Genomic DNA, 24,197 nt, shown 5'->3' on the forward strand with positions numbered 1-24,197 from the left:
AAGAAACCTCTTCTATCTATAGAGTGCTATGGCAGTCTATCAGTAGGGACAAGATGGAATAAATTATACTGAACACCAACCAAACTCTTAAAAAATGGATGAAATGATGAATGAAATATTATAACTATAAACCAAGGAATTTACCACAAGGAATTTACCACATCAGGACAACTAAGACAAACAAAACAGACTTTCACATAGAATAAACTTAAAGCACTCATCATATTGTACCAGCTGGTGCCTTAATGGACAAGAATTATTTGCAAATACCTTCATGATGAAGTTCAACTAATAAACGACACTGACACCATGTGGAGAACTGTGATAATAGCAGCCACTTCACCTCCACCTCAGCCTTAATTATACTTTAAATATCAGTGCTTTGATTTGATTTACATTTCTAAACAAAATCCTATTCAGCGTTTGGTTACGAATATAAAAACATGCCAACTTGAAAAACATTTCCTCATCTGTACCTCCTCATCCCACTATGTGGCTTTTAAACCATGTTGCTCCACTGAACTGTATTTGACGCTATAAAGGATCTTCAGATGAAATTACATGTAGAACAAATTCAAACTTGTCAATTTGAGCTTGTGCAGCACATTTTGGGGACTTGTTTGAGATTACGCACAAAAAAAAAAAAACGGCTTGACGGCTTTGATTTTTGGTTTGAAAGACAGTGTGCTGCAGCAGCCGCTCACCAGAGCATCTCAGTATTACTGAAGTAAAGCAGCTTTGAGCTTCTCGGTTTGAGGCTAAAATCCACCTCAAAGCTGAATTAATTTCCTATGATTGCAGACAGACAGTCGAGTCAATATTTATTAACAAGAACAAAATTCCTCCAAAGCCAGAAACCAGAGAAGCGAAGGCTGTAATGTCACCAAGAGACGAAACCTGGAGCTGCTCCACTGACAGTAAATTGGAAAAATTGACTTTGTGGACTCAGTGTTTGAGTTATTACATTCAAATGAGCCGAGGTGTGAAAGAGTCTAAATGTAGGACTGTGAAGCAGGAGAGTACGGATGCTCAGAAAAACACTTTCTTCAATTAGTAAATGTCTGGAGGAAAAAACAAAGCCCTGTGCCTGTAAAAATCACAAGAGAAACCATTACTGTGTCAATAAACTCTGTCTTGTACATATTCACATTGCTTGATTAAACTGTAAATCACAAGACATGCAAATTCAGTTTTATGACGGATCTTCAGTATAAAAAAAAACAAAAAACAAGACAGCGTAACTGGAGAAATCCTACGAGAGAGCAGTAAAATACTGGGATGACGTGCTTGTGAGATCAAAAATGACAAAATACTACAAAGTAAATTTTTTTTAATTATTATTTTCAATGTGAATACACGACGTGTTCGGACACAGATAACTTACATTACAGTATCGGGATACATTTGGCCGGTTTACACTCCAGACAGCTCAAGTGTTCCTGCTGCTCAGATGGTACAAGAAAAAAACAAAAATGGTGTGAAACGGTTAAAGTGCATTTCAGAGTCTCTTTCATGATCTCAGATGGACAGAAATCCAGATAACACTGAGGATTCACATCAGATATAAGACACACAAACGCATAACAGACTGTGATTGACAAGTATCATTTGGTTTCCCGTTCAGATGCATCATGCCCTCAATCACCACCATGAAACACATCTTATTGACCCATATTTTCTATTATTTCTTCTTCATTCCCTCTATTCCAACCCTTTAACCCTATAGTTTCTGTTTCGGAGGCGTAGTAAGACGTTGCAGTACATACAAGTAGACACCAGGGGGCAGCAGCGTACAGGCAGCGGGCCCTAGTCCTTATAGCAGAGTGCTGATCTGTAGCATCTGTGCTCTAAACCAGAGACAGGAGAGCTACATACAGGACATTTCTGATTAAACTTAATTACAAAAATGAGGAAAACATTCCCGTGAACTTCCCCATTGACTGAAATCCTAAGTCAAAGAGCTAAGTTTGACCTGTGCTTGAGGAATTGGTCCACAGGTTCAACAGTTACACTTGCCTTTTCAATACGATTGCTATTATCCATGCATGTGAGGAGGCGTTAAAGTGGCACATCAGGACAGAAGTCTAATCTAGTGAGCCAGACCAAAGGCTAAAAGTACGATTGGATGGTCTGGTAAATAGTTTGGAGGCAATCCGGCCATAATGTGCATGTGAGCGATGGACCCAAGTTAAAAAAAGACACAGCCAAACGTGTAAAAAGTGGAGAAGTGTGCACGGTGATGTGGTCTCATGACGTCTGATTTTTACAATCAGAACTCAAAAATCGCGTTGAAATGACAAGTGTGACCGCATCCACAGATGGACGACAAACAAACGACCAAGACTGATTTGGTGTTTGGCACCGGGTTCCAGTTTTAGCGCCCAGACGCCATCTCTCCGACCTGAACTAACAAGCCTAACCTACAGCACAAAATATAAACGATACATGTAAAGACATATTTGGTCTGGTTTTGGTCTGAAACAGTCATAACAACATATTGCATTGCCAGTTTTTGCTCTCTTCACGCGCTGCAGTGAGGCTGTAAACACACAGCGGAGAACAAACCCTTGATTACACAGGCAGCACTAGTGTTTCTGTAGGGAAAGGTACACCTGTGCCTTTTGGCCCAGGCGGGTTGCCGTAGTTAAGGTGAATGGTCCGATGTCATGTGTGCAGCAAGCGGCTCAGAAAAGTCTGCAGCCCTCTCACAGGCAGTAAACTCATTTCGGTCTTGAACAGACTGGTGTAGTTCTTGTTTTCCAAAGGCTGAATCTCAAAACTCCCTTCTCAATTCCTCAAACCCTTTCTCCTGTTTGAACATCTTCACCACCATCATCTGTGGTTTGTACGCTCTCTTCCCCCCTCTGCATATTTTAACATGAGAAGAAAGGATGGAAATATTAAAGAGTAACAAATCCCCAACCCCAAATCTGTGGTGAAGCCTGGCATCTAATGGTAAAATCTCCTTGATGCTACTGAAATGGCCATCTGCTATTGGCTGATCTTTGGTGCCAGGTGATGTCACCTTCTATAGAGTACAACAGGTGGTGACATCACCTGGCACCACGGATCAGCCAATAGCAGATGGCGATTTCACTAGCATGCTTTTTACCATTAGACGTCAGGCTTTACTCAGATTTGGGTTTGGGGTTTAGCGCCTCTTTAAGATGAGACTTCAGATTCAGCCCAGCAGGCTCAGTATTTTATCACCAGAACAGAGGTAGAGCTTCTCTCTCCTCCGCCACAGCTCAGCCCTTGTTGATGGTGTTGTACGAGGGCTGAGATCCAGGATCCAGGGGCTTGGAGGCGGCTTTGTCCGTCAGGTAGGGGGAGGAGGGGGTCTGGTCTTCGGGCCCGTCCTCCACGATGGGCTCCCGGTCCTCCTCCGGCTCCGCCTCCTCGCAGCGCGGCAGCTGCAGGAAGCTGGTCAGGCCGTGCAGGTCGGCCATCTTGTGGAAGGTGCGCAGCAGGAGGTACATCGTCATCAGACCCACAAACAGGTAGACTGGAGCGGGGAATACAGAAAGCTCAGAAATCAGAAATCAGAAATCCAGGGGTCACAAGAGATCATTTCCACAACACTAGACTTTACAATAGAAAGTCATTACCTGAAGTTCACCTTTCACTATCTCTAAAATAAAGAGGATCACGTCTGTAGAAGTCATAATTTGATCAACCACTGAGTGTAAGTTATCTGCTATTTTTCAAAAAGTAAAAAATAATAGATTTGATTTTGTGCAATCAAATGTAAGTTTCAGGTATGGGCTTTATCTAAATGGTGCATAACTCATTTTCAGATAAGATAAGTTTGCACTTTATTGATCCCCTTGGGGAATTTCGGGTGTCACAGCAGCAAATTCGGCAGAACAATGCCAAGGCAGTACAGGAAAGGTAATAAGGTAATGAAAAAATATTACAGGAAAGATATAAGGCAATATAAATAAATATAAAACCATAGAAGAATGAAGATAAAAATATAAAACTATTAAAGTGTCTGTTGAGCATTAAGTCCTGTGTAATAAATGACTCCTGTGCAGATTGAGTCAAGAAGTGCTTAGTATCCGTTTTTAGAATAAAATAAAACTCGTGGGTTGGGAAGTAGGATCACAGTAATCAGATAAAAAGAATGGTCTAATCAATAAGAATTACTGTAAAAACACATTAGTCAGACAAGATACTTTTGAAAAAACAGGCAATTATTTGTTTGGATGTTTGAAGGTGAAAGGATGTTTTTTTTTTTTAAACCTTTATTCATCGAGGGAAGTCTTTCCTTCCTGCCTTCACTTTCCTCATCCACATCTTCCCAGCCGGTCCGGGGATTTCAACCAGCAACCTTCCGGTCTCTAACCTCTAGTCTGTCGCCACTCCCAATTCAGATCGAGGAAATACAGTCACTAGTTTGGAATTAAAATACTGGTTGATACTGCTTGTACATAACATTATTAACAATCGCCAAATTTCAAGCTACAGTGTGTAAACTGGAACAAACTGGAATAAACAAAACACTCTATCTATGGCTTTTGGAGGCAAAGTAATCCCAAACTAACAGAAAGTCATCAGGTTACATGACTGTTGGAGTCGTCCAGTGGATCAGATACATCAGTGCTAATTTAGATCTGCATCAGAGTGGTGCAACAATATGATATATGAATATGATATGATGAATTCTGCAACCTGGATTGGCTTTTGTATTTATACTGGTGGCCGCTGGGGCCTGTGGGAATCAACACTAGAGTTTCTGGGTCATCAACTGACCTTTTTTACTTCTGAAATAGTTGAGCTGGTTTTTCAAGGCAATGTAAATCTTTGTGACATAAATGCATTGTATACAGTACAGTGAATGGTATCAAACTCTTTTAACAAAATAAAATGTGAATTAATAGTATTCTGAAACTAGTTTAGTTTGTTTATATCAGTGGCTGTTTGCCTTTTGGTGATCACCGACTGGAGTTCACAGTTCATCCAGCTATTTATTTACAGTGCTAGTTAACACAGACACAACGTGTACAGAGGATTATGGACCTGCTATGTGTTTAATGTCAAATTCCTGACTAAAATGGGTCCTGGACTCCAAATAACACAGTCTGCACAACTATCACACTTTGCCGACAATGCATGCACCGCTGCATAATTATGTTTTATGTCTTATCATGCCTTTATTTTGTTTCTTATGTGTCTTTGTCCTTTTTCTACCATGTTTCTCATGTGTTCTCATGTGTTGTTTTGCTGAATGACGCGAGGCTCGTGATCAAGAATTCCAATGCGTTTTTATGTAAATGGCAAATAAACTTGAAACTTGAAACTCCTGACCGGTTAAAAACACACAAAGCCGAGATCTGGCCAGTTAAGCCAGAGAATAAATGTCAAGCTGTAATGCAAACTGGATAGGACAAAGGGGAACTACAGTATGTACAATGTTATGAAGTCAAACCATTTCAAAAGAAAGAGGGACAAAAATGCATTTAAGTCGGCAGAAGCGGTCAAAACAAAAAGTCGGCTCCGCATCTCTCGGTTGTTTACGCCCTGATTCTTTTGTCCGCTGTCCTTAAAAGAGAAGCCGGGAGGTTTAGGCTACATGTCACATGTATGTGCTACTTTGTCTGTCCCACATAAACGCGGAGTTCAGGTCCGGGACAATGCTGCAAAGTAGGCCACCTCTTCAACAAAACAGTGTAGGATTACAGAGGCCTCAGCTCCCTAGCTTTACTGTTTTTCTTTACTGTGTTGTTCCCACACTGGAGCCAATGTAGGTATGGTTCAGTTTGGTTTTCCATTGGAATACCAAGCAGGTTTGGTATCCTGTATCCGTCTATCTGCAGGTTTCAGGAAGCCAAATTTAAGTCTATTTAATGCTACCTGGAATAGAATTCAAAGTACAATACTGCTGTGTTTTTTCAGTTTGTGCCAATAGTCTATTTTACCCCTCTCCTTTCTATTATCCCTGGTTTGTATGAACACAATCAGCATAGTTTCAGATATCAGCGCTCGTTTTCCTCCCTTCAGAAGAAGACATTTGCTGCCATTCATTCTTTGTCCGGTATGAAAAATCAACTTCCACAGAGCGAGAGAATCCATGAAGCCTGCATTTGGTTTTGTTAAAAGTTTCTCTGCCTTATCTAAATCTAACTTTAAATGATTATTATTCTCCTATGAGACCCATTTCAAAACCAAAATAAAGAAACAAAGCTGGCAAAATCCAGCCAATTTCTGATGGAACATAGCTAACGAAAGCTTTGAAACTATAAATTGGCAGAATAAGAAAAGGACGGACATAAATTAAGGACATATACCGTTTTTTTGAAAATACAATCGATTTTTGTCTATATTGATGGTTGTGATGCTTAACCAACTGGAGGTCATAGTTCACCAACACTTTTATTTACCACTTTATATAGTGTTCATGTGAAAGCACTTACATATTGCTTTAGCCCACAGCACTTTGGCTGGAGAAAAACAACACACCGTTTTTCAGGAACGTCACATCATCAGGCTGTGAGAATAACAAGCCACATCCAGGAGTCGGTCACTAATCCTCCTCAGGACCTGGGGGGGGGGGGGACCTGGTTCAGGTTAATCTGACCGGACCTGACCCACATCATCATTATATAACACAAAGTCTCAGGGACGAGGAAACGAGCCGCAGCGAACCTGCTGGGCCTCCTTCCAGACCGAGGCTGAGAGATTAAACCCAGAGGGACCGGGGAGGAAAACACCGGGCGAGTCCCAACCCGTCCGCCTGGGCCTCCTGACCTCAAAACCCCAGCAGCAGCACTTCTATTTAAAGTCAATGGGGGGGAAAAAAAGAGTATATTAGCGCCCAGATGGTACTGAAGCAGATATTGTAGTTTAGAAGAAGGATGCTAAATATTATACTGGTTAGAAATGTGTTGATGCTCTGTTCTGGGTGTATAGTTACATCTCTGTTTATACTATTCTGACTCATATATACAGATCTTTTCCCCCTATCACTGATTTCATTTGCTTCCTATCAGAGCGATCAGTCTAGTTCCAACAGAGACCAAGGGCATACTGTACAGGAAAAAAGACCCATTTAAATTTCCCTAAACTTCCATAATCAATTTTCTATATTGTTCTAATTTTTTTATACAACAGTTAGTTCCGGTCGAGTAATTTGATTGGACAAGAGGCATTCCATGAGTGCTGATATACAGTATAACAGCACTGGGACGTTTTACTGTATGTATCACTCCGCTTCACAGGTGTCCTAATGTAACCTTGATCAGGCTGCGTTCACACATAGTGTTTGTTTGTGTGGAGAAAGCTCTGCCTGGAGCTTCTTGTGAGCAGAAATAAAAAGCGGATCACAACAATGTAATTTGCTGTTAGCTGAGTAGCTGCTAGCTAACCAGCTGGTTAGCACTACAATACAGTGTTGTGCAACAAATAAATGCTTACCAGATATTCCCAATACAACTCATACATTTGATATGAACATCCGATTTGACACATTTGACCTTAATTATGAACGGTTGTCAGAGGAAGGACGATTGGGAAGAAAGTAAGCTGAATTTGTCTGTGCAAACTTCAAAGTAGCAGCTAGCCTGCAGTCGGGTTTACGGTTGCTTGGCAACACTTGGTAGTGGAGTCCAGAGGGAACTGTTTTTGTTGGCGGCGACGAATGAAAGACAAAAATAATCTGTTGTCTCAAATTACCATTACTTGATGAATAGCTTTGTTTATACAACTGTTGTATAAAAGCAATATCACACTCGAGGCTGTGCTGATATACAGTACAACAGCACTCCCTCTCGTGTGATATTGCTTAAATATACCACTCATTTACTACTTTCTTTCATATACTGCTTCTATAAAGAGACCTACTGTTTCCCTGTTGGAAAAATCCAGTCAATCTGTGATGTTCAATACATTCCAGGAGTTATCTTGTGATGAAGTGTTGTAATTAACTTTTTTGGTGAACCCACTTTCCCTCAACCTGCCTCGTCTGCTTCTACTGCAGTTAGTGATTTCCTACATTTCCCAGAATACCTTTCAACAACCCCCCAGAGAAGGGGCGTAAAGTTGTTGCTGTTAATCACAGGTGGGTGTTTGGTCAGGTAAATATAGCTAGCTAGCCAACTAGTTCATGAACATTGGGCCATGGCCCTTACCCAGAACACAAAACACATTGTCTCTCTGCTGCAGTGCATTCTGGTCTCTCTCCTGCTCCTGTGGGTGGAGAAACTGGTCTCTCTCCTCTTCTACGATGGATTTCTCCCTGTATGATTGTTGAACGTCTCTTGGTGCAAAATGGCGGCTCCAGAAAGAAGCCCTCGCCGTTTGATTCTGAGGGACTGACACCAAAGCAACAAAGTCTTTTGACAGTGTTGAAGAGTTTTAGGGTGGATTTTTCCTTTAAACAGTGTTTCTAGTCAAATCACTGTGCAGCAACAGACCATTCTGTCCAGTCCAGTGACTTCAGGACAACGGAGGAGCAGAACAACAGTGAGGCTACTTTTAGACAAAACAGTCATTCCAACCCTAATTCAATTACAGAGTAAGCTCATACGCAGAAAGGGACAAACAGCATGACTATGATAAAAACCTCCACCACGTGACGGAGCGTCTCTGTCTGAACAAGAACAGAGAGCGACTGAGATGGATTACAAGGCTTTGTACGGCATCACGCTCACAATTAGCATGCGAGCGGCTCGGCGGTGCCGCCTGGTTGTGCTCACATCTCATGTCTCATAAAGGGCGAGTGTGTGAATTAACACCATGAATCATGGGGCAGAGACGCCTCACAAGATGTCGTTCTGCCATAATCGGTATGCGATGATCAACTTCTACTGTGTGCAGTGCAGCGTACAAACAGCAATGTAATAAATATCATGCAAAACTTCTGATGTGCAAGCGCTGTTTTCTTTCAAAATCCAAACCAAGTTGTGATTCATATGCAACTGATCCTGATATTAAAACCAGCGGGTTATATTGACTTTCTCCAGGTTTTTTTTTTATGCCAAATCAAAAAACAATTTCTATCATTATCCGAGCCCCAACGCTTCCGATATCATTTCCATTTCTTTTTTTCATCAAATTCTTTGTAAAGTCGGATTAACTCACAATGAGCGCAGCGGAGGAAAAAAGCTTAAATTTCCCAACTGCCACATTTCAGATGAAGTCAAGAGAGCGGTTTGGTAGATGAGGTCGCACCTCAACCTCTGACTCAAGCTGCTTATTGCTGCTGAGAGAGGAAGAGAGAAGAAGAGAGAAGAAGAGAGAGGAAGAGAGAAGAAGAGAGAAGAAGAGACAAGAAGAGAGAGGAAGAGAGAAGAAGAGACAAGAAGAGAGAAGAAGAGAGAGGAAGAGAGAAGAAGAGACAAGAAGAGAGAAGAAGAGAGAGGAAGAGAGAGGAAGAGACAAGTGCTGCTTCTCACATCACAGGTGTGAATGAATGAATATTGCTCCCTACTGTACAACAGACAAATCATCCTGGAAATAAGAGTTTTAATACTTTTTACGTGTTATTCTCTGGGTGCAGAAATGCATGTGTGTGGATATTTTCACATCGGTTCACTGCAAAAAAACGTCCATCTTAAAGCAATATTCCACTTAACTTTGGGGGTTATTCGGCGCTTGACCACCATGAAAACCAGAATATAATCTACTCACCAAGATCGGACGCAGCTGGACGAGTTTGCAGTGTCCAGATTTTCACTTCCCATTCATTTGAATGAGGCCACGAAAATAGCTTGAAAACTGACATTTAACACGTTTTAGGACTCAATAATAGACTAAATGACGTTCATGATGATGGTAAGATGGAGATGTTTTGCAGTTTTTCTTTTTTGCCTAAAACTTCAAGTCTCTGGTGTTGCTGAAAAAGCGCCAGTCGGTCTTCCCTGTATCAACAAACATTTTAAAAACAACTCTCGGTCCTCTACGATAACCCATTTACATAATAACATAATTATATACTTCTTACTGCTATATTCTGCCTCAGCCAATAATCCTTCTCATGCTCCATCCTGTGTGTCTTCACTATCAACAAATAAATAAATATTCTCACAGAAATTGCCTCCTCTTGTTCTCTTCTCCAAAAAAAAAAAAAGAGGAAATGAGAAGGAAGAAGAGGAGTTGGTGGAGAAAAGAGGTGAGAAATTCATCAGTGGTGTTGGTGTGTGAGCTGTATGATCCTGCAGGTCGCACACTGTGTGACATCATACAAAACAAGCCAAGATATCCATGTGTAGTGTGATTCCCTTTGGCTTATTTTGATCTAAGACAGACACCCACATGTACCAGAGGAGGGGACTCCAGTCATAATTTTAATTACTTGAGACCTGACTTGATGCAGGAAGAGAAGACTTGAGACTTGACCTGATTTGGGTTCTGGTGACTTGGGACTCGACTCTGACTTGTACTTTGATGACTTGAAAAGGTTTCTAAAGTCTTGACTTGAGATCTTGTGTTTGTGTAAATGACTTAGATTGAAAGTGATGAGATTTGTTCCAGCGGACGACTGAATTTAAATTCTGTTTTCTGAATTTGTATGGAATGATTGAATTTATTGAAGTTGAAACTGATTATAGAAATCAAACTCATGATGCTCTTACCAAGTTTTTATCCTATTAAAACCATATTGCATTGAAAAGTCCGAGATATTTAGTTTTCTTTAAGATATTAAATTGATACTGGACTCTTGATTTGTTCTGACTTGACTTGCTGTTCTACATTTAGACTTGAGACTTGACTTGAGACCGACTTGAGACTGACTTGAGACTTGGGACGCAAAGTTGACTTGGTCACACCTCTGTCATGTACAGTAGTTTGTCTCTTCTTTACATCAGTCATCGTTGCATATGAATAACTACAACTGGGGAACGATTCACAAAAGTCAATATTATAATGACAAAAATTTGCATAAAGCTGCAATATGAAACAATAAATACATACATAAGATATATTATACATTCTCAGTCTGTGATCCTGTGTTTTCATGCCCTTGGTGTCACCCCAAATTTTCTTGTACGTCATTGGCTGTTTAATTCTGAATGACACATTGAAATTGCTTAAAATGTAAGATTGTTTTGTTTTAGGTGACCAAGGCTTCCTTTTTGACTAAAAGAAGATTGACATTTTTTCCAGATATTTGACAGTCCAGTCCAGAGTCTGTTTTTCACCTAAATAATCACTGGACAAAACAAATCAAATGAGTCCTTACAGTGATTGAAACTCTGTCCTGCAGGTAATAATTGGTTTCTGAGCATATTCAAACTTATTTTCTGAATCTTGAGTATACACAATCAATTAAAAACAAATCAAAACTATATAGCATTACAGTTCATTTTTAAGTCTTAACCTTGTTTTTATGCTTATGGTCCTCGGACCCCCAAGTTAGTGATGTCCACCTGCTGCCCCCATTTAACAAACTCCTAGAATCCGTCCGTCTGTTTCTTCAGCTCCTGTGAGACTGAACGGACGCTGCTGACCTCAGCCTCAGGCTAGATGCTGTTTAAAGGTCAACAACTTATCAAGATGAGTGAAGTGTGAAAACCTGAGGGAGAGGTGGGCGGGACTAACAATACACTTCCTGCCTCAAGACAAAAAAAAATAAAAATGCAGTTTTAGCTTTTGTGCGATCCATTCCCTATATTACAAAATATCTATATTCAACATTTTTGTATAAGCAACTGTTTTGTGTGGGCAAATGTATTTTCATTTCTGGCATCCTGACACTATAGTGCAACAACATACTGTCAACTAAGTGCACGCTGAATCATAACTTGGAAGGGAGAGAGGGAGGGAAAGTTAGTAATTTTATAATCCTGGCATTTTCTTAAATAAAATTCAAGAGTGTGAGTGATATCCTGTACTAATTTCACTGCATTAACCAGAAACGACTTCCCTGAATTGTCCACTGAAAGGTGTCATTTGTTTGAGCAGACCGCGCTGCCTGCTCAGCACACGGATGCTGATACGACCGAGGCTGTGCTGCTGTGCTGCCGTGTCCGGGAGGATGATGAGTCACTCCCTCTTATCAAACACAGATGACTGAGCCTCTACAGAGGAAGTGTGTAGGCAGCGCAGCGGCTACACAGATATGACGTCTGACATTCAAACCAGACTTCAAATGACTTGGACTACAGCAGAAATGTGACCTGGCAGACGACACAGAAAAGTAGGGGAGCAAAAGCTGGATGTCAGCACTTAGAAATTATGCATAGGATTTGCTCAGCTTGAATAAAATGTAGTATTTTCTCTGACATTTAATTTGATTTGAAGGCCGGGGATTCAGTGTAGCGGCAGAATTTAAGACTCCAATTTGCTGTTACACCCAAAGATATAATTTCTACCTCTTACATTTTAGGTTAAACTCATTTCTTGACCCTGTAAACACCCTGAGGAGCTGGAATCAATTCTCCATCTCCGCTAGTTTCATAGTTATGGCTAAACAACCCTGCAGATTGGAGTTTTAGATCTACAAACATTTCTCAGAGGCAGAAATAATGTCATTGGTTGAATTAAACCTCAGTGGGCGGAGCCAAAGAACCACTTTGGTTAGCTAACTGGCGAACTTGAATAGAAAACAAGGAACAAGGAAGGTCAAAATATAAATAAAAAATAGAAATGGCAATGCCTTATCTTCTGCATTCATTCATGACCATGACATCATGATGTTGGAAGTTGCTAACTTGCATTTTTTCAGTGAGCAGTATTCACACTCGGCTTCATAATATTAGCTTCCTCCTCTCTTACCCCTTGGCTTTTTTCACTGCGCTTCAGTCTAACGTTACTTAGCATAAAAACTGAAGCTTTGTGTCGGAGAAATGTTTGTATAGCTAAAACTCCAAATCTGACAACATCTATACAGAGTGATCCAGATTCAGCCAGCCAGACCCACGCACTTCAAACTGCAGGTACTTACACTCAGTCAAATATATCTGAGCCAACACGCACTGTGTCCAAATGCACTGGCCCAAATTAGGGATGCAAACTTTAATCAATTTCCTTAATCGACCGCCAGTCACGTTAACGACCAATTAATCCATTAATCGTTATGTAAAAAACACCTTTTGACATAGAAAATGTGTGTTTTTCCACCTGTCTTTAGGCCTACTCAAGTTAATCAACCAAGCAAAATTCAAAGGATCTTCCTGCATTCCCTGTCATTGTGCTTGTAGACCTGCTGTATTTCAACATTGTATTACAATGTTTACAATGAATACTGTTGTCTTTTCGGGTGTAATGCTCCACAGTTCACACTGGACTTTTCGCCCGCTTGCTTGGCTTTCTTCTTCCTCTGTATAAGCGGTGAAAGTTAAATTGCGCCCTTGTGGTGGTAATTCATTTCAGCAAAAAATGAGAAATAGCACATAGCCTACATTGTGGATTAATCAGTTAATATATGCTTGATCGATCAAATTCTTAACGGTGATTAATCGATTGTCGATTAATCATGAACATCCCTAGCCCAAATAAATGTGCTGCTGTCACTGTGTGTTGTTCGTCCCCACTATGCAGACAGACAGCCGGACTCACCCATGACGACGATCTTGTAAACCGGTCTGTGCTTCTGTCCGGGCTGCTCACCCGGCACATAATCCCCCAGTCCGATGGTGCACAGCGAGATGAAGCAGAAGTAGACGGCGTCCAGGAAGGACCAGGACGCCTCCACCATGCTGAACACGGCCGCCGGCGCCACGAAGAAGCCCAGCACCACCAGGACCAGCAGCAGGGTGAAGTGGAGTGCGGTGGCGGGCCGGGGGTCCAGGCCGCAGCGCTGGAACAGGCCGACCGGAGCGTGGACCAGAGGGAACATGAGCCGCTGGACGCAGGCGGTCAGCACCAGCATGGTGAAGGGAACGCCGATCACAGCGTACAGGATGGAGAAGGCCTTCCCCGTGTCGGACAGAGGAGTGGTGTGGCCGTAACCTGGTGACAGGAGGAGGGGGGGGAGAGGGAGGGATTTATTATTTTATATAAACAGTAATAAGAGAGCGACAGCAGCAATCTACCATCTTATTGTTTATGATGTTTTCCCGCAGTGTACAGGAAAGCATTATAAGCAGAGATCATATAAGGTTCAAGGTGTTAAGAGACTAAAACCAGACTTGTCAAACCACACAAGAATTAATGATGATGATAATGCATTTTATTTGTACAGTGCTGTTCAAGGTACTCAAAGATGCTTCACAGCAAAAAACGATGTACAAACAACACAGAAAACCCCAAAGAATTACAATTTAATCACATTAAATCAAAAGCAGAGGGATACAACAGCAATATAGAAACAACCATAAGAACAATCAGACAAAAAGATAAAAACAGCTGGAAAAAATGTCAAATAATGGAAATAAATGCTGGAAATAAATGTCAAATTGCAAACAGACAAACTTAAAAAAAAAAAAAAAAAGATAGAATGAAATAACTAAATAAAATGGAGCACAAGGGAGAAAATTATATATTATATATTTTGTGAACAGGAGCGGAGTGAACCATAGACTGTAAAAAAAAGATGGACGTAGTGAGTGTGACGTCACCCACAGGTTCCTGAAGGGCCTGCTATTGGTCTGTGATCGGCGACCTGTCAATCACTCGGAAAACTACCCCGTTTTATAACCGTTATATCCCGTTAATGACGTAATTATTTTGAAAATTGCCATATGGACACACATTACAAGAAGTAAAATGAACTACTGAGACCATAATCTCCTGTCGAGAAAATGTATTGACTTTATATTTTGAGTGAGAAGTTGAGCTGTGGTCCCATTGACTTGCATGGAGTTGGGCCGGACATTAGAGGTGCTGGTTTTGGCCGCTTGGAGTGAACAGAAGTAAGACGGTTCGCTCCACTTGTAACCACACTGCCATGCTGCTGTCTGATGCCGCTTTGAGCCAGTAATGTTCCAGTGAAAGGAATTATGTGATCATGGTCAACATTAGCCAAGTACTTACACCGGAAATAAGGAAATTCATCAAACCTGTGTTGAAGCACAAACCCACTGGGAGCCATCATCCACCAAACAACTGACACGACTAACTGAAACCTGCTGCTGGCTTTGGCCTCAATTCAATCTTTACTGTGGCGGGAGGGAAATCTGATCTGCAGTCAGAACACACTATAAAAACATAATAAACACAACACATAACTGAAAAAGCACAATAAGACACATAAAATTGCCACAACATACTGTATAAACACATTGACCAGCATCAGTTAAGACCAGACAACGAGTCAATCGCTCTACAGAGCGGAATAAAACAGAAACGCTCATCTTCACAAAGCTTCTGTACAGGCAGAGGATGTTAAACCATCTGATGTGAAAAAGAAGCAGTCTAATCGCAGGAAAAATAAGTTCCTGCTTATTTTGCTTCTGAGTTTTGGTTCTCTAAAGCGGAGGCCCACTGGCCTCTTAGGGGACACGTCAAAGGTTTCAGGTAGTTGTGTCTGGATCACACCAGGAGCTTTACTGGCTGTTTTCACCAAGCATCCCAATCTGTTATTATTGATTATGCTGCAAAATCAGACTACAATACAACAGATTCAATAAAACAAGGTCATCATTTTTCCCCCACACAGAAGAAGAGTTAAAGTGACGTTGAACTTTGGTAGTATCTTGGGTTGTGTATCTTCCTCTATGATAAAACCCCAAAATCAGTGATTCTGCTCCGGTAGAGGAGACTGGAGAGTTTTTTTCTCTCTCCATTCACTGCCGTTGTATGGAGGAACAGTCTGAACATCACACTTGTAGCACATAAACAAACACGAACAAAGCAGATTCTGACAATATATATAAAAAAGTCTTGCACATTTTTTTTGCCCATTTACAATTATTGGTAAACATTATTATTTTCTTTGTTCCGTCGGCATAAGTTTCCTCCGACCGGATTCCGGTGTTACACTTGTTCAGACTGAAAGGTTTAATAAGCATAAAGAAAGAGATTCACTTAAAAACAATTCAGCAGCATGACTAGTTTTTTTTATATATTGTCAGAATCTGCTTTGTTGGCGTTTGTTTATGTGCTAGAAGTGATTTTCAGACTGTTCCTCCATACAATGGCAGTGAAAGGAGAGAGAAAAAAAAAACACAATTCTCCAGTCTCCTCTACTGGAGCAACAGATCACAGAATCACTGATTTTGGGGTTTTATCATGGAGGAAGATACACAACCCAAGATACTACCAAAGTTCAACATCACGGGTTTGGGAATTGGCTGTAACCTCCTAAAATTTACTGCCACGCTGTTAGTTTTGAGATCATTTACCAGAATTAAAGAGATCCTGGATATCAGCAGAGCTAATCTGGATAAACAAAAGGTTAAATAAATAATCTCACTTGAGGAAGATAAGCATTTCCTTTGAGTGTGAATTAGCGTATCTCAGCTGTGTCTAATCCATTTAGAAACAACAACGTAATAAGCTATAAAATCTAACGCCATTAGATGCTCAATGTAATGAAGCTGCTGTAATCAGTAGGAGGGATTTGGATAATCTGTTTAAAAGGCACTGCTTGTTTGTGGAGAAGGGAAGGGTTGCGTTTGAGACGAGTACAAAGCTTTCTCTGTGGAAGTCTCTCCTGCAGGTTATTAACCATCATTACCAGACAGTCGCCCATATTGTCAGCTGGATGTTTCTCCTTCAAAACAAACCACTGCTCTGCAACTATCTGATATACAGACCACAAAAAAGTCAGAGCATTAGCAGAGTGGAAAAGATTCAAAAGATCTACTGCAAGTCTCCACAACGCTGTGTGTCAGTGTGTGTGGTTGATGGCCAGTCAGTCAGCTACAGTCTCAATGCTCTTTTCACTGGTTTCTGAGTGAAGCTGCTGCCACATCAGAGCCGAGGAGCTTCAGAGTCACAGCCGGGCGGATTAGCACAGCCTCCCTTTTGTTTTGGACCGAGGAAATGAGATCATGCTTCAAAAACACACGGGCCGAGCTGCAGTGCACCGCAGCCTGACCCAGGATGACATCCAAAAAAACAAAAAAACAAAACGCAAGAAAAACAGAAAAATGACTGCAACACAGAGCTCGACTATAGGAGGAATGGGACGGCCATGCCCTTTACTCTGCTTTCCCCAAAGGTTCAGCATCTTTCTTTCTGTTTCTCTGTGTAGTGTTTGGGAGCCGCTATGGGCTTTACTGAGATTTGAGCTGAAGTAAATTCCCTGTCTGGAGACTAATTTAAAAACCGCAGATCGGACACGTCAGGAGAATATTTCTACTCTGCTCAGTAGTTAAACATTTTCTGTAGGATGTTTATTTCCGCTTCACCTCTGCAGAGATTTAAAGATTTAAAACTAGTATTCAGATTGTGCAGAATTCTGCAGCCAGACATCACCCCAGTATCGGCCTCTCTGCACTGGTCGCCTGTGACTTTTGGAATCAATTTTCTAGTCTTATTAATTAGATACAAGGCTTTGCAAGGTCTGGCAGTGAACTGTTAACTCCCTGTTGTCTTCAGACGCCTCTTAGGACCCCCAGCCTCGGCCTTTTGGTTGTTCAGAGTCCAGGTTAAAATCAAGAGGCGATCGATCTTTTGCGACGGCCCCTTGACTCTGGAACAGCCTTCCACATAGTATCAGGTCTGCTGATTCAGTCCCGGTTTTAAAATTTCGCCTTAAATCAAACCAGCACCACTAGCCACTAGGGCTGGGTATCGTTTAAAAAATTACGATACCAGTACCAATACCAGTACCCTTAAAGTGATACCGATACCAATAGAGTACTTCATTCGATACCTTTTTTTTTAACGTTTTGGTGGCATCTCGGCATGCTGAACTGCCAACTCCGTCACACACACCGCGCTCGACTTCACCACCACAGACTGTATGGGTTGTAGCTGCTGCGGCAGTGGGCCAATCACACGTCGCATTAAATTGAACGCTTGCGGTGATTGGCTGTGAGCAAAACCATACAAATAGTCATTTTTTTCTAGATCTGTGTACAAAAAGTATTGAATGCAGGTATCGTTTGACTGGAGAAGTTTCGATACTACTTGATACTGGGTTATTTCGGTCGATACCTTAAAAGGTATCGAGTACCGATACCCAGCCCTACTAGCCACAAGCTAGCTCATCAGCTTACAGCTGGCAGTACCAGCAGAAACAGCTTTTTAATTATATCCATTTTTTCCCTCCCTCTCTGTGCGACAGCGCCTGCAGACTGTACCCACTGGTTTCAATGAGGAATGCAAACAAGCTATTTCTAGGGTCGCCGAAGGACAACTGAAGAAACTTTCTCATCAAGTAACAAGTGTCTGACAAATTAAAATGGGACTAATTCAAAATGTCAAGTATCCCTTTAACGAGAGCCGAATCACCATGAGCCGCAGCCCCCCCACCCCCCGCCCCCGCCCCCGCCCCCTCTGGCCTGCTGCTCAGTCCAAAGTGCTTCACGGTCACTCTAACAAAACATCACCGACCTGCCGCTCCGGAGTTAAAAACACCACGACAGAACACACACAGGTCCCAACACTTTGGACCCCATACATCAACTATACATACAGGAAGGGGAAGGAAATGACGCCGTATTCTAGAAAGAGAACTAGAGAGAGAGTTCTCCTGAACACAAGTGTCACTTCTGTTCTGCTTAGTGTATGAATTTGCATGGCGCAGTGTCTGTGCAAGTGGTTGGCGGCAGTAGTGTGTGTGTGTGTGTGTGTGTTGGTAGTAATTTGCCTATATAGCATGGCATTATGTGAGTCATAAAAGCCTCCAGCACCTTCACAGTGTAATGTTCAGGCCTGTAAGATAATACTGCAGCACTCTGGGAAACACCGAATTCTGGAGCTAAAAGGCAGAATGCAGGAAACCTCAGATGTTAAGACTCTGTCCTTTCTTTGTTGAACCTATAGGCCTCAAAGACAGCAGAGCTAAGACCAACAGAATAGATGGCACTTTGGTTCGAAGTCTGTCTAGTAATGAAAGAGTTGTTGGGTTGATCTCCAACCGTCTCCAACCAGATTTCAACCATGGTGTTTGCACTTTGTCAATCTGGTTGTATGCGTCCTAGTAAAAATAAACATTACATAACAATATATGCATCTAAAATGCTTGAGGCTTCAGTTAATGACGATAAACCTGATTGCAGCCTGGTTAGCCAGCGCGTTGCCGAACAAGCAGAGGCAACACAGCAGTGAAGTTGGGCAATTTTCTACTTCAAAAAAGGAAACTTAGCCTGTGGTCTGAGAGCCAAGTCAGGAGCTTAATAGAGATTTTCAGTGTGGCTCTTATTTCTTTACCTGGCACTACTTTATTAGGTGGTTAGGAGCATCTCTATTAAGAGCCGGGCTCTGCGTGTTCATTGGCCGTTTGTTCATTCGTCATTATGGTATGTACTGTTGAGGCTATGATCCAGAGCCCCAAGAGAGCCTGCGTAATGGAAATCCAGCGTGCGCTCGTACACCAGGCAGTACGGTAAAGTCAAACAAGCACCAACCAACATCCTGAACATACTGAACATCCACATACTGAACATCCACATACCAGGAAATAGCTCGCTGATTTTCTAACTGCAGCGGCTAAGTCAACGCATTAATTAATTATTTTGTTCAGCAATTATCTCAGTCCCGACCACACTGCTCTGCCTCAGCACCTGGGTGTTACCAGGTGGAGATTTTAAAGTCAACATAGCTTCACTCTCCAATCATCATGCATGACCCTCCCACCCCACCCAAGTCGCTTTAAGATCATAGGATGGAAAATGTAAACACAGAAGCCATTTTTGTCATGACATCAGTCTGAATCCCCGGACCAGCTGGGAACATCTGGGTGGAGAAAGTGAATGAGTCATGTTCCACCTCTCCCTCTCTCTCCCTCCCCCTCTCTCTCTCTCTCTCCCTCTCTCTCCCTCCCCCTCTCTCTCTCTCTCTCCCTCCCTCCCTCCCTCCATCCCTCCACACCCGCCATGAAGCTGCCTGCCGCTGAGCAAGGCACCTCTCTCCACCTCTGTCTGTGGCTGACAGGACACACACTGACAGGACACACTGACAGGACACACACTGACAGGACACAATGACAGGACACACTGACAGGACACACACTGACAGGACACACTGACAGGACACACACTGACAGGACACAATGACAGGACACACTGACAGGACACACACTGACAGGACACACACTGACAGGACACACACTGACAGGACACACACTGACAGGACACACTGACAGGACACACTGACAGGACACACACTGACAGGCCACACACTGACAGGAGACATTGACAGGACACACTGACAGGACACACACTGACAGGACACACTGACAGGACACACACTGACAGGACACACTGACAGGACACACACTGACAGGACACACTGACAGGACACACACTGACAGGACACACTGACAGGACACACACTGACAAGACACACTAACAGGACACACACTGACAGGACACACACTGACAGGACACACTGACAGGACACACTGACAGGACACACACTGACAGGACACACTGACAGGACACACTGACAGGACACACACTGACAAGACACACTAACAGGACACACACTGACAGGACACACACTGACAGGACACACTGACAGGACACACTGACAGGACACACACTGACAGGACACACACTGACAGGACACACTGACAGGACACACACTGACAGGACACACACTGACAGGACACACACTGACAGGACACACTGACAGGACACACACTGACAGGACACACTGACAGGACACACACTGACAGGACACACACTGACAGGACACACACTGACAGGACACACTGACAGGACACACTGACAGGACACACACTGACAGGCCACACACTGACAGGAGACATTGACAGGACACACTGACAGGACACACACTGACAGGACACACTGACAGGACACACACTGACAGGACACAATGACAGGACACACTGACAGGACACACACTGACAGGACACACTGACAGGACACACACTGACAGGACACACACTGACAGGACACACACTGACAGGACACACTGACAGGACACACTGACAGGACACACACTGACAGGCCACACACTGACAGGAGACATTGACAGGACACACTGACAGGACACACACTGACAAGACACACTAACAGGACACACACTGACAGGACACACACTGACAGGACACACTGACAGGACACACTGACAGGACACACACTGACAGGACACACTGACAGGACACACACTGACAGGACACACTGACAGGACACACACTGACAGGACACACACTGACAGGACACACTGACAGGACACACACTGACAGGACACACTGACAGGACACACACTGACAGGACACACACTGAGAGGACACACACTGACAGGACACACTGACAGGACACACTGACAGGACACACACTGACAGGCCACACACTGACAGGAGACATTGACAGGACACACTGACAGGACACACACTGACAGGACACACTGACAGGACACACACTGACAGGACACACTGACAGGACACACACTGACAGGACACACTGACAGGACACACACTGACAGGACACACACTGACAGGACACACTGACAGGACACACACTGACAGGACACACTGACAGGACACACTGACAGGACACACACTGACAGGACACACACTGACAGGACACACTGACAGGACACACACTGACAGGACACACTGACAGGACACACACTGACAGGACACACACTGACAGGACACACACTGACAGGACACACACTGACAGGACACACTGACAGGACACACTGACAGGACACACACTGACAGGACACACACTGACAGGACACACACTGACAGGACACACACTGACAGGACACACTGACAGGACACACTCTGACAGGACACACACTGACAGGACACACACTGACAGGACACACTGACAGGACACACACTGACAGGACACACACTGACAGGACACACACTGACAGGACACACTGACAGGACACACTGACAGGACACACACTGACAGGACACACTGACAGGACACACACTGACAGGACACACACTGACAGGACACACTGACAGGACACACACTGACAGGACACACTGACAGGACACACACTGACAGGACACACACTGACAGGACACACACTGACAGGACACACTGGACTGGGCCGCTCCCAGCAGTTCATGTGTGTAAGTGCACATGTGAAGCAGGATGTGGCTGAGCACAGTATGTATGATCAGCAAACTTTCCCACGATGTGAGGTGCCACATGACATATCCACTGTTGAAGAAGTGACATCTACTGTCACAAAAAAATAAAATAAATAAACTGTATGAGTAACTTAAGTCCTTGAGTCCTCTATATTATTCTATATCTATTCATCTACAGGACAATACAAATCTGGAATTCATGTCTTTTCATTATTGCTACACTTTCCGTTGCGATGTTCATTTGTCTCTCTCTCTCTCTCTCTCTCTCTCTCTCTCTCTCTCTCTCTCTCTCTCTCTCTCTCTCTCTCTCTCTCTCTCTCTCTCTCTCTCTCTCTCTCTCTCTCTCTCTCTCTCTCTCTCTCTCTCTCTCTCTCTCTCTCTCTCTCTCTCTCTCGTTGTTGTTGATGTTGATGTTTTACATGTGTAAGTGTTTAAGTATGTGCTGTTTTTGAAAATGATGGACTCTTGGAAGGTTAGCCCGTGGGTTAAAAAAAAAAAGATCCAAATCAAATCTATATTTTAGTGAACCTTCCAAAACAGATGTATATTTTGGAAATGAACTGAGATGAATATGCTCCTATACACCCGGCTGCAGAAGTGACCTTCAGCCTGTGCGAGCTTTAAGAAAACAAGCCCTGAAGGCAAGAAACTGCCCACACAGCAGTTACCTCTGGTTCAGAAACAGCTCGCTCTTCCTCTAATTAAAGGGTGAGATGTTGTGGGCGAAGTGTGAGCCTGAGTCTAGGTCAGGGTGCAGATGGGTGGAGAGGTGGGGGGGGGGGGTTCAGGGACACTCAGATTTTAATGACAAGCCTTCTGGAGCTGACCTGGGTCGATTTCAATGAAAATCACCCTAAATCGCACAAAAGATCAGACCCTGTGTTCTGGTAAAAGTCACAAACTTATAATCAACCTCTTTCCTCTTCTTTTCCTCCCTCTGCTTCTCATCCCTCTCAACCTCTTTGTCACATATTTCCACAATAAAAGTCCCATGAAGTCACGAGTCCACTGGATATTTCCTCTGGTCACTGTGTATGATAATCAAATCATTTGACAAACAGCCATCCCAATTTAGTCAAGTGTGTAAACTTGACTGATGGTATAGGAAACTGGATGGGAATGATTCTTTCTTTGACTGTATCACAAGACCAGGCTAATTATTGGCTGTTTTTCAGTATCTGTGTTTGTGTTTTGAACTTCACTGATTAAAAGGTGAAAGCTAAACAGCTGCAACAAGGCACTTAAAGTCATTATAATATCACTATAGGGGCTTATAGCGAGGCTGTGGCGCTCAATAGGAGCTTTTAAACTCCAATAGTATCACTGTAGAATTGCTATAATATTCATATGGGGACTTGTAGTGTGTCTCTGGTACTAAAAAGTGAGTTTTAGTAACTTCATCGTACATCATGGTGTTAAATGTCCTATAAAATTCCCATAATATTCCTATAGTGACTTGTAGTGTGTCTGTGGTGCTCAATTTATGGTGTTTTTATCCCCTATGCTATCACTATAACACTCCTATAGGATATTATATACAGTTTATCATTTTCCTATGACATCTGCAAATGATTACACTAGGTCTTCTTGGTAAGGCCGGTTAAAAAACAAGAGAAAGTTCTTTGTCTCACAGCCAAACTTCCTGCGTAAAAACAACACGGACACACAGCAGCCAACCTGGACTTCTTTTTTAGGATTTCTTCACCAATAACTTGTTTTTTTTTTTTGTTTCAACTCACCGACCGTGGTGACCAAAGTGTTGGCGAAGAACATGGACGATGCCAGGTCCCAGTTGGAGCTGACGGAGGAGTTTTTGAGGATGGACACCCCGTACTTGTTGGCCGTCAACACTTTGACCAGAAACCGTTCGAGGGACGTGGCGTTGACGCAGCTCTGGTTCAGAAACTCCTGCTTCAGGGCTTCGATGTCATTTTTCAGCTGCTCCTCCACCGGCCGCTCGATGCTGGAGAAAACCAAGGCTCCGAGCAGCAGGTAGATGATATAAAACAGTATGAAGCCCGTGAGCAGAAGCCAGGACTTGCTTGCAGAATGCATGTTGTTTTACGCGTGGACAAACATCGGTGGAGCAGTTCACCATAGCCTTCCTCTGTGCGCCTTT

The 24,197-nt window shown here is 42.9% G+C and overlaps 1 protein-coding gene across 1 annotated transcript; it reads right to left on the bottom strand.

The window, feature by feature from the left end:
• Positions 1-1,313: 1,313 nt before the first annotated feature.
• On the bottom strand, positions 1,314-24,197 carry kcnk6 (potassium channel, subfamily K, member 6). The gene is made up of 3 exons (XM_071898795.2): positions 23,818-24,197; positions 13,501-13,893; positions 1,314-3,505 (listed from the first exon to the last, which is right to left on the bottom strand). The coding sequence occupies exons 1-3, from the start codon at positions 24,131-24,133 to the stop codon at positions 3,249-3,251; spliced, it is 966 nt and encodes a 321-aa protein (XP_071754896.1). The 5' UTR covers positions 24,134-24,197; the 3' UTR covers positions 1,314-3,248.

This window comes from Centroberyx gerrardi, chromosome 6, assembly GCF_048128805.1.
Source record: "Centroberyx gerrardi isolate f3 chromosome 6, fCenGer3.hap1.cur.20231027, whole genome shotgun sequence".
Lineage (NCBI taxonomy): Eukaryota > Metazoa > Chordata > Actinopteri > Beryciformes > Berycidae > Centroberyx > Centroberyx gerrardi.